We start from the raw sequence: 12,194 nt of genomic DNA, 5'->3' as shown, positions 1-12,194 counted from the left end.
CAGGATTTGAATATTCACACTGGGAGCCTGGATGAGGCAACAGCATAGTAGCTGCTGCAGTGGCTGTATCACCATCGTGCTGCAGTGATAAATAAACAGCGCAGAATAATATTCATATGCCAGTGCCCAAAAGGCCATCCCATGTGCCAGCCTGAGGTTAGCTGAAGCCTTCAGAGATTTTAACCACTCCATTTCTGGACGGGAGAGAGGGACTGATGGTGGAAGGAGTTTCTAGCAATGCAGAAAGCTTCTAACTGGGAATCATAAAGCCTTTAAAATGCAGAAAGTAAATACTAGAACAAACCAAAGCTGTGGGGTTTGGTTGGTTGGTTGGTTTTACAAAGTCATACTCTGGGGGATGGATGCTGAACATCTGGGGTTTGCTTTGTTGAGACTGGAGTTTCATTTCTGTGCTAGTCTTCACACTGATGCTTTTTTCCTTTCCTAGCATGATCACTATTTTTTGCCTTTTGAATGTCAGTAGTAGACTGAACATAACCATCTCTGACTCAGAGAAAAAGATTTAAGAGGAAAAACTCATTTAACTCAGAATCTCTCAGCCAAAGTCCTGGAGTGAGTAAGCAGTAGGAACTCTGAGGAAACTGGAATGAAATGTGAAATCTTTACACTGATGAAATTTGGGCCTTAAAAACTAAATATAGGATTGAAAAAAGATTTTGAACTGCATTAGAAGTTAGGCTATTTTTATTTAGGTTTAAAAAAGGAGAAAACAGAGCCTTTTATTTAAAATTCCAGGTTTACACAGTTAGATCCCAAATTAGAATGGGCCATGAATAGCATCGAAAGATACTCCGCTGTAAAGGCAGAAAGAGAATTCAGAATGTGGTCCTTTCCCTGGCAAAGATAAAGGCAGTTTTCTAATGTATTATTTAACGCTTGTTATGTAGTGCATTAAGCAGTCACTGAGAGGAAAGCTTTTAAAAACCAACAGCCTCTCTGATAGCATTAAATCTTACCTTAGATTTTTGGTTAAGTCAATAGTAAGAAAATAAACGAATTAATACATTTCAGTCTGCCCGATTTATAGACGCCAATCAAGTTACAATAGTGGACATGGCCAGCTGAAAGAGGGGAATAGATTTACCTGAGTGAGGTCTTAATTTAATCAGCTGGCCCCAGAGAGCTGAAGTCAGCAGGCTGGGATGATATAAGAGGCAGCAGAGAAATAGTGCCTTTACTGCCGTTGCAAAGGAGAATGACAGTGATGGAAAGGACTCTGGGCAGTGTCAGAACACACCTATTTCCATGATTTATTCTTAATTTACTTTAATGACAGTCTGAAGGTTGTCCATTTTTCTTTAAATGTCCCCAGAATACTGATATTTTCTAAACATTTGGAGCATGCTTTTTCTCCCCCTCCTTTCTGTTGGCTCCACTGCAGGTTGGAATCAAAGAGGAGCTGTGTCTGCATTTTGCCGTAAGGAATTCCAAGTGCAATGGCAGACTCCCCTTTTCCCACTGTGTCCCTTGCCAGCCAGTGTCCCTTTGCTGAAGTCACTTGAGTCAGGTCTAAGAATCACACATTCCTCTGGGATTAATGTTGATATTACGATAAAATGGAGGAATCCATTGCATTTCTTGTGCAGTTTATTCTGGCAGAAGAACAATGTGTGCTTTCCCAATACAATAGCTCATTTTTAGTATCAAGTGAATTTAGTGATGGTTGTTCAGAACTAGTGACATGCAGACAATGATCTCAGATTGCATTTACATTTTTGGAATACTTGCCATCTTTTCCACTTTCTGCCAGGAACTAGCTTCTGTGATTCAGAGTTTTTATTTTAAGATTGGACTGTGGTTTCATCTGCATTACAAATCTATGCCTTTTGCTTTCTTGTATATGTGCACTGCATTCATTAGTATCACAAATCCTGTAAGCTTGGACCTGAACATTTATTGTTAATTATAAATTTTTCCAGGTAGGCATTTGGGTTTTTTTGCCAAGCACTCAGGTGTGTTTTTACTGATTGACTGGAAAATCAGATGAAATAGTGATTTTTTTTTTCTCTCTCCACTATGTCAGTGAGAGGGTTCAAGGGCAATATGATCTCAGTAATACTTGCAAATAGCTTGGGAATGTTTAGATAACTGGAGACTCATGGATTTTTTTTTTTCATGACAAAATGATGTTTCTACAATGAAGTGTTACTCCTACTTTCTTCTGAATCCAGTCGTTTATATAAAAATGGATGGAATTACCCCAAAGGGGACTTAAAAAAAGGAGAGACAGCGACTCTACATGGGCAGACAGTGATGAGGACAAGGGGTTATGATTTAAAACAAAAAGAGGAGGAGTTGGTTTACCCACTGGAAACATGTTCTTTACTCAGAAGGTGTTGAGCCACAGTAACAGGTTGCCCAGAGAAGCTGTGTTTGCCCCATCCCTGAAAGTGTTCAGGGCCAGGTTGGATGGGGCTTGGAGCAACCTGGTCTAACAGTTGGCATCCCTGGCCATGGCAAGAGGGTTGGAACTAGAACACCACCTTTAAGGTCCCTTCTAACCCAACCATTCTATCATTCTGTTAAGTCACTGTGGTTTCCAATCTCCTTCTGCAACAACTCACCAGCCTGAAGGGAGTTTCACTGGGATGTGAACCACTCAATTCTAACATCCTGTTTCAAAGCATGAGCCAGTTCCCATTCCAGGTGAAACTGGAGGCACTGTTTGTGGGAGAAGATCAGGTGCTGAGCTCAGCCACTGCAATGCAGAGTATCTGTGATTCTGCTCAGGCTGTGTCTGTGAGTAGCCAAGTAAAGTTGGGCAATCAGAGAAGACTTTCTGAGCAAAACAGTGGATGCTGAGGACAGAGGAGCCACACCGAGTCCAACTAAAACATGAGTCCAAGTGCCCCATTGCTCTCTGTACATATTTCAGTTATTCAAAATAAGTGTACATGTTCCAGCAACAGACAGAACTTAAAGCCACTATTTAACAGATGTGTGATTAATCTTACATTTACTTTCATGTTTTCAGATATACTCAAGGACAAGAAAACCCATCCAGAGAACAGAAATGAACCAAAACCAACTGTGAAAAAGATTGACACCACAACCAGCACAAGCACTATCAAGTCATCCTCCAAAAAACACAGTGTAACTGGAAATGGGAGCAGTCCAGCCCTGAGCCCCTCCCTTGTTCTTTTAGCAGCACTGGCAGTTCTGTGGCATTGTCCACTGTAGCCATGTTGCTTTGCAGCCACTGTGCCACTGCTTCTGTTCACTGTCCTTTATACCTGCAGCCTTACCCAACAGAAAACAAATCTAAATGGCTCTCTAGTTTATGTGATTCATTAGAATAAATATGAAGTGATATGCTGGAGTTGTCATCACTTCCAATGTCTGAAGAAAAGTCCACCCAGGATACAGAGGGAATGATGTCAAGGGTCTTAGTAGCTTAAGTTATGGGGTAGAAATAATGGAAAACACAAATTGTTTATTGTGTGTGTTACTGTTTTTATCCATTTGATTTGCTAGAATCTGACTGGCTGGTTTGTTTGTTTAATTTTTCTGATAAGTTATATGAATGGTCGGTCTTTGAATTCAAGCCAATCCATATTTTATCTTTTTAGTGAACAACTAACAAGCTGTGCCTACAGTTCATAGAATGTTAAGGGGCTGGAATGGACCTTAAAGGTCATCCAGTCCCAACCTCCCTGCCATGGACAGGGACACCTCCCACTAAACCAGGTTAAATACTCTCTACCAGCTTGATGAAATTCCTGAGTGATCAAGAAAACTAAAGCATATTTGAAACTTCTTTTCACTCTTACCATTTAGATTGTAGGAAGCAACATAAAAGCATATGGTGTGTCTAATATATCAGTATAGTTGCCTTAACTATGGAAAAAAATAGAACCACTTTGTTTACTGAAGGATACAGATAGCGATTTTCCCTGCCCCACAAAATGTCATTACCAGATGCTTAAGCATATGCTCAAGGCTTAGTGGATGAATGTCCAGCAAAGGGAAACATAAATAAACATAATAATGTTTTATCCACTTGAATGCATCTCTGTACAGAGAAAAAAAAAGATAATTCAGTACAAACTTGCCTATGTGATGTTACATAGAAAACTACTTACGTTGTCCATAAAGGTCCCAGAGATATAAATTATTGGGAACTCCCATTAGACACTAACTAGATTTTGTGCATTATGGATCTCTGAAATCAACTTTCATAAACTGTGTATTATTTAATTACATTTAATGTTTAAAATTTTGTATCACGTTAGGTGTAAATGTAAAACATTCTGAAATCTAGAACGTTTTCTGTTAGCCTCGTCTTGATTGCTACCCTAGAAACTGTCAAATGTGCATTGTATTACAAGACTTACTTTTTAATCAATGATACATTGATGCGTTTTAACTTTTTGGATGAAAAAGTACTATGATAACTTCTAATGGGTTAAGAGTTAATGTGTGTTTTCCAGCAAATGTTTACAGTGCCATTGAATATATGTATGCAAACAACTGTATGAATACGGTGATTAATATGATAACTATATGAAACATTAGAATTGTTATATTTACTACATTTCATAACTATTACAACAGTTTAATGGCCATTTTCATGTTGTAGACTATTATTATGTACAGTTTTGTAAGATTTAATGTAAAACATTTGCCTTCAGTTTTTTGTAAAACATCTCTTTGATACTTGGAGAAACAGTCACTGACATTACTCAGAAGAACCCTCTATCTTACTAACCAGCTTCAGGCTTTTTATTGGCAACTTTGGGTATAAAAGCCTGACTTAGAGAAGCTGCTGTGTGCCAGTGCTGCTGCTGGATGTCCTTCCACAGGGAGTAGCAATAATGCAGAATAGTGAACAAAAGCTCCCTACACTTTACCTTTTCAAACAGTATTAGTGAACATGTCTGGTTATGTTTGCAAAGGTGAGGCTTGAGTTCCATTTGGGCTCTCAGGTGATATTTGCAGAGATAAAGGTATGATCAGAACCGTGGGCACACCCAGCTGCAAAGGCACTGTCTCTAAGAGTCAGCAGCTAAGTCCATTTTAATTTCCAATTTAAAATTCCATTTTAATGTTGAAACAAGGAGATAAAATGTAAAAGATACCTACCTTAACAGGAAGTATTTTATATTTTAGTTCTGATTTTTCAAAATGGTAAGGTTATTAATATCCCTAAGGGTATTAATATCCCTAAGTAGTTCTTCCCAGTCAGATCAGTGAAAATCAGTTTTCCCAAGAGTGCTAAGATTGCTGTCCTGTCTTTCCCAGGGTTAGTGAGCTGCACCAGTCCATGGAACCATAATTTAAAATGCTGCTGGTTGTATTCTTTTTCAGTACCCTTTTGGAAAAGTGCTGTTTTACCTGAGCAGGTGTGCAGGTTGTGTCATTTGTGCAGTGACAGGACTCTGTGATGCCTTGCAGTCCTAAGGAGTGTGTTGTGATGGCTGTTGTTAGACCCCTGCACACAGAGATGTACTTTGGGTGCCATCTCCAGCTGCTTCTCAGGTAACACCAACCCCTTTGGCTGCACTGGAGCAAGTAATGTCTGATGCTTGTGAACCTGACTCCTAATTCAGTGTTCTCACACTTAAGATGCTCTGTCACCTTTCAGGCAGGTGCACCCACATTTGCACACTGAGGTCTCCATCAGGAATCCTGTGGATAGAGGTTTCAGGGGTGAGCTCTGATCTTGCCAGATTTCAGCTGTGTAGCTTGGAATTCTCAGTCCTTCTCACCTGCAGAGAGGGAACTTGAACACCCAGACGTAGGTGTCTTTCTGAGGTGTGTTCTGTGAAAGGTTTTGAGCAGTGATCTCACAGCCTTGTGTTCAGCTGCAGCAGAGGAAGCTGTAGAAAGCCCTGCAGGAGACATGGATGGAATAACTCACCCAAGGCATTACTTCTTGCTGCTAAATGTCATGATCTTGCTAAAGAGAAACCTCTGAAAAAGCAAATGTTTGAATCTGGGGGTTGGCTGGCAAATTTGTATGATGTAGCACTCATCTCTCAAGGTAAACGAGACAGCCCTTATAAAGTCTCTGTAGGAAAACAGAACAAATTCAAACTGTGGGATGAGGTAGAATCAACTCATTTCATTGGATTCAACCAATATTTTATGAGACAAATTGTTGCAGAACAGGGAAAGAATACATTTCACACTAATACACTTCTACACTGTAAGAAGAGCACTGGTCAAACCAGCATGAGATATGTACATAATGTCCATTAAAATGGTGCAGTTTTAAAGGGCAATGCAGTGTATTTTTACTCATGGTTTATGATATTTTTTTCCCCTCAGGATCAATTGCATTTACGTATTTCAAAAAGAATGTTTGCCATCAAACAAGGCATCTCTACCAGCAAAGGCAAAACCAACTGGCTGTGTCAGATAAAGGGAGTATTCCTTTTCAAATGAGTAAGATACCCATTTTACAAAATCTGTTTTTATTGTCCAGGACACTGTAATTATGATGTAATTACAAAGGTCTAAATTCAAAATACTTTCAAACTTGTCTCTCTAATCTCAGTGTAAAATAAGGTACCAGTCTAAGAGCATTGCTGTAGCTTTGCCTAACAGTTATGAATTGTATTTAGCTGCTGCTTTTTGATTGTTTATTGTTTTGCTATGACTTTCTTTTAATATTTTGTTGGGCCCCCAATTGTGAATGCCAGCATTGGAAAGTACCTGCTGTCATACGTTTGTGAGTAAAATTAATACACAGTTTTCTGTGGATAGTGGTGGAGGCTTCTTACCAAATCAGCCAGACCTGCCCCTGCCCCAGTGTCAGTGCTGAGGGTCTCACTGCCCCTGGGCTCAGTGTTACACAGGCAGGGAGAGGTTCAGGAGTGCTGTGTGTCACTGGTCCCCTTCCTGGCTGTGGAAGTGCCAGGGAAAGGGTGACCATGGGTGGGCAGAGGGGTGTGTGGCTGCAGGGGCAGTGCCTGGCACCTCCAGCTGCCTTCTCTGAGGCCCTGAGCCAGCTGCTCTCAGCTGATTTCAAGTGGTTTTTACACCTCTCCAAGTCAGCTCATGGAGACTGGCCAGGCAAAGAGCAGCACAGCATCGAGAGACTGCACTTTCAGGCAACTTCACAGGCACCTGCTAGAGGTGGGACTTTTCATTGCAATTTACATGCTTTACACAGTCCAGCCTCTCATTTTCAACCTTGCACTTTTGTCTGGCTTTCACAATGCCAGTGTTATGCCCTGTCTTTTGGTGCACTGGGTATTTTGTCATTCCATGAGGAACAGTGATTCTGATCCCCCAGTAATGAACCTTTTGAGTTACAAATGTCTGTCTAAGCTTGATAAGGGCAACACCGATAATACTGTCCAGCTGCATTGGCTTCAGAGGCTCTGCATATGGGAATCTGTCTGTGAGAGTCCCATCTCTCTGATCTCTTAAATCAGATTTATATTCAATATATCCCTATTCCTTTTGATACCAAGACTGCAACATGTATCATAGTTTTAAATTTGACTCTCTAATCCTATGTGAGTCTTCTCAATATTTCCCTGAAATGTTTTGCACAAACTTGGTGTTAATGTTAGTTGAGCCTTTTTGTCCAGATTTGCTGAGGTATTTTTCTTAAATATTGCACACTATTAGTTTTAAGCAAGATGTGTTCAAGTGAAAGGAGCTGAAACACACTTTGAAGTAAGATACTGAGTAGGACAAAACTCCAGAAAGGTCCTATGTTCCTGAATTGGACTCTTCATGTTAAGCAGAGTTTGAGGTTTAAGCTGAAATTGCGGTTAAAGTTTTCTAACTCGCCATGGTGTCAGTGGGATTTCAGCCTTCTATTCAAAAATCAATAAGCAGTCTACCCATTTTTTTAAGTGGGAATGAATTGATGTACATGTTTTCCCCATGTCTCTGCACAGGGACAGATTCAGCATTTTTAGAAATAGGAGACATTCTCTGTCCTGCGCATTGATCTTAATGTTACAGCTGGCCAAAAGTCCAAGGCATTTATTTTTATTTATAGCATTTCACTACTCTCAGTACTTCTTGCCATGTCATATGGCATGTGTGTTAATGGAAATTAAAACTTCTTACTGTCAATGTCATTATTGCTCTGACATGTGCTAGTCAAAAAGAACACAGTAAGGTCTTCTTCCCATGGCCTTAGAACTCTAGAATTACTCCCAATACTGAATTCTCTTCTGGTGTCCACTGTCATTCTCTAAATAACTACATTTGAATTGTGTTAAATGATAAGCCACCAAAAAATAAATATTGGCCAAGAGATTGTAATAAATAGAGAGATAATAAACTCAGAAAAGGATCCTGCATTTAAAATAGAATCATAGAACCGATTGGGTTGGAAAAGACCTCTGAGATCATCAAGTCCAACCCTTGGTCCAACTGCAGTCCCTTTACCAGATCATGGCACTCAGTGCTATGTCCAATCTCAGTTTAAAAACCTCCAGGGATGGTGAATCCACCACCTTTCTGGGCAGCCCATTCCAATACCTGAGCACTCTCTCTGCAAAGAATTTTTTTCTGATCTCCAACTTCAATTTTCCCTGGCAGAGCTTGAGCCCATTGTGCCCCCTTGTCCTATTGCTGAGTGCCTGGGAGAAGAGACCAACCCCCACCTGGCTAGAACTTCCCTTCAGGTATACTCCTAGGAATACTCCAGAGAATACTCCTAGGAAACAGATGGTTCATGGACTAGAACAATTTTTCAGGTTCCTTTCCCCTTTCCAGGTTCATCACCATTCCACCTCCATGCAGCACAAGATGGAGCACGCAGGAGGTTGGTGTACTGAATGCAGGAGAGTGGAATGAAGCTGTTGCTGTGTAGTGATATTGCAGAGTATCTTGCTTAAAGCAAGATCCTGTTGCTTGTTGTGAGGAATTCATTCCAACTGCAGGTGCAGTTCGGTCCTTAGTGAACAGCCACAGTTCCTGCAGCTCTCAGAAAAGGCTGCTGCACATGGACCACAGTGCAATATTTTTATGTCACTCTCATATCGTTGAGATCAAACTCAGTCCTGGAAATGGATGGGCTTAGGCATTGTGGTCATTATCAGCACTGCAGTGATTTCCCCCCATGGAAATCATGTAATAACCTTTGGAGACAAGGGCATGTCAGAGAGGCCCCTGATGCTTTCAGGATGTGCATGAAGCCCTTCATTAAATAGCCTCTAACAACCACTTTGGTCTTTTATTTTCTGTGCAGAAAGTATTAATACTACCTTGCAAAATTATGCTGTTTGCACTTAATCATTTCAATTAATCTTTAGTAAATTACCCAGTACTTCGTAATTATAATATTTGCAGTTAATTTAGTGCCATCTTAAAAATAATTCGTTGCATAATATAAGCAATTAACATTTATTCAGGGTTTTTTCTGTTGAAGAGGGACATATAAATTATCCTCAGTGGCCTTTCTGTACATCTAATTAGCACCTGTTTGAATTATTCTACAGACTATGGACATTTCATCTGAAAAATAAATGCATTGCTAGTTTTCTGAACTCCTTGCAAATACAGAGTTGTAAAAATTCCTTTTCAGGGGGATACAAAAGTGTATTTTCATACATCTTCTGGGTTTATGAGCTAGGCTAGGCTTTTAGACTATTGCACATAGAATAGTTACTGACATTTTTAATGCACTTAAAATGGAAGTAGTCTGATACCTCTTTCCTATAATTAAGTAGAGTATCTCAGATTTGTAGCCTCTTTTATTCAGTAATGAAAAAGGAAAGCATTAAGACTTCAGGAATATAGATCTTAGTGTAACTTTCACTTTTCTGTATATGCATATCCAGTTTTACTAATCAGAGCTTATCAAAAGCATTGCTGGGCTGCAGTGTCGAGGATGCTGTGCTCAACTTGTGGAAATTAAACCAGATTACTTCAATCTCATAAGTAAGCTTCTAGGTAAGTGGTAATTTTCTATTTAAATGCACAGAATATTGAGGAAGACATTTGATCTTTCTAAAAAGGAGATCTGAAATAAACTCTCAAACAATAATGTCAGTATAAAATATTTACAACCTGTACACAAACTAAATTGGGAAATCCAAACAAGAGACTTTTCTGAGGCTGTGAAATGTTGCAGCAGACCCTCAGCTCCTATAAATCAGCACAGCTCATTTGAGTGCAGTTCAGTGATGTACATTTATACCAACATATTACGTAGCCCAAGACTGTGAATTGCAGGTGCAGAAAATCAAGAGTCTCTGCAGTGATTACAAAACTTTCCAAACAGTTTTACTTTCCCCTGGCCCCTGTCAGATGGTATTGTCATACCTGAAAAGCACATCTGTAACACATGGGATGCCCTGAGTCTCCTGGCATTTTTCTCTTTCCAGGGGCACAGCAGGGGCCTTTTCCAGAAGCAGCTGGTTCCACACCTTGTAGCAGGGACTACAAGGAGATGTTGGTTCTGTGAGTATCTCCTAGGGTAGAAATTCTTTCTCGGAGAAGGTTTGCTGATACACATCAGGCCTCGAGGCAGTACAAGTTTGATTTTTCTGTTTCATGATAAAACAAAGGATCCAGGTCTTAAACTGGCCTCAGAAATGAACAGAGACTCATTGGAGAGGAGTGACTGTGGCTTTGGTGTGTTCAGAGGAGCTCACACAGCAGAGAAGACATGGGGCCACGTGCTCTGTCACCTGCAGCTGGTGTGTCCTTGCCTTCAGTTCCAGGTAAAATTACCTGGGAATTTCCAGATGGGCAAAATGACAAGTTGTGAGTTACTGTAGCCTGATATTCTATAGAGAAGAAATGTAATTTCTCCTAGCAAAGACAAACAGTATTTTATATTATGCTAGATATCCAACTGGGAAGGAAACCACAGCAGGATGTTTGGCCTCACAAACACAGATTCCCATGAGTGGGTTTGTTTGGTGCATCTGTTTGCCTGCTTGTCATGAAGAGCATGTCTACCCCTGAGCTCCTTTTTGGGTCTTGGGAAAAGCTACAGTTTGTAGCTCACAGATGACAAATCATGTAGAAGCAAAAGTTGTAGACAAGTCCCCAAAGCAGTGAAAAATGCAGTAAAACATTAAGTGGGGGTCTCACTGAGAAGTGAGAAAACACATTTAACTCACGTGTTTGAGCTTTTGCATTAGGTATGAACAACAGAGTTGAAACCTCCTCCCAAAACACTGCATGTATGATCAGCCTAATGGAGCAGCAGTACTAAAGAAAAGTTTATTGCATCCCTCTTACTGTATGAAGCCATATTAGAATAAAAATGGAAGCAAAGACACTAAACCTCTTACTCTACTTGGGTATCAGAACAAATACATTATGAATGTTTACAGTACACTGGGATAGAAACCTCTAGTAAAACATCTGCTTTGCCATTTAGCTTTTTAAATAGCCAGTTTATGGCTTCCTAGTCTTTCTTGGTTCATTTTATTTTACAGGAAATAATAGGCTGCTCCATTTGTGTCTTATATTAGTTGCATCTTGGGTATTTTAAGTTGCAAAATAGATTGGTTTTGCCCTAAGCTGTATTCAAGCTCTAATACATATCTCTATTTCCCAAGCACGTGTTTTATTTGCAGTATAGCTACTTATATTTTTATTGAATAAATTTGTCAGTTTTCTTCTGTTTGTTTTCAGCATTGAATATGATAAAGGCAATTTAAACAGTCTAAAAACAATGTCTTGAAAGAAGAACAAGGCTACCTTGAAAAGTTAAACAGCATGTTTTGTAAAAACAGTGAAATGTGATTGGGAATAAAAACAAGTAATCCACAGCAGGAAATTGATTGTTGTCATCTATTGGAATTTTTTTCCTCAATGTTTTTCATCATCTGTGATGTAAATTCTAAAACCTTAATCTGTTCAGATGGTGCTTTGGATAAAGGTTGCAGTCTTTGAGAACTGCAAAGGAACTCTTAATATTTTGGTCATAGTCTGGCAAAAAAAAATGTTTTTTCAGCATGTAACTACTTTTTTGCTCTGCTTTCCTCTCTTGGAATAAACACAGTGAGTTGTGAAGATGCTCTCGTGGGAGCTCTTAATATCACTGAAGAGGTGCAATACTTGTGCAGTCTCCTGGGGAAAGGCCAGCACACCTCCCACAACAGGTAGGACTTTTCCATCAGAGTGCCATTCCTACAGAAACAGTCAGATTCGAGTTCTCCACTGACTGAGGTCTTGCAATAACTGTGCCATATTAAAAGCCTGTCCCTTGGTTGTGATTAGGAGCACATTACTTCTCTGTCTTC

General features: G+C 39.8%; 1 protein-coding gene across 3 annotated transcripts in view; it reads left to right on the top strand.

The window, feature by feature from the left end:
• LOC139676943 (glypican-5-like) overlaps nucleotides 1-11,920 on the top strand; it is a 346,189-nt gene extending 334,269 nt beyond the window's left edge. For 2 of the 3 annotated variants that reach the window (XM_071566406.1, XM_071566405.1), the window contains one exon: nucleotides 2,996-11,920. In XM_071566406.1, coding sequence (XP_071422507.1) covers nucleotides 2,996-3,201 — 206 coding nt within the window. In that variant the 3' untranslated portion in view covers nucleotides 3,202-11,920. The remainder of the gene's footprint in view (nucleotides 1-2,995) is intronic. The other variant, XM_071566407.1, reaches the window with a different exon arrangement.
• The last annotated feature ends 274 nt before the right edge of the window (nucleotides 11,921-12,194 follow it).

Source organism: Pithys albifrons, chromosome 11 (genome assembly GCF_047495875.1).
Source record: "Pithys albifrons albifrons isolate INPA30051 chromosome 11, PitAlb_v1, whole genome shotgun sequence".
NCBI lineage: Eukaryota > Metazoa > Chordata > Aves > Passeriformes > Thamnophilidae > Pithys > Pithys albifrons.
Note: the sequence above shows the minus strand (reverse complement) of the source record. Positions and strands in the feature narration are given on the sequence as shown.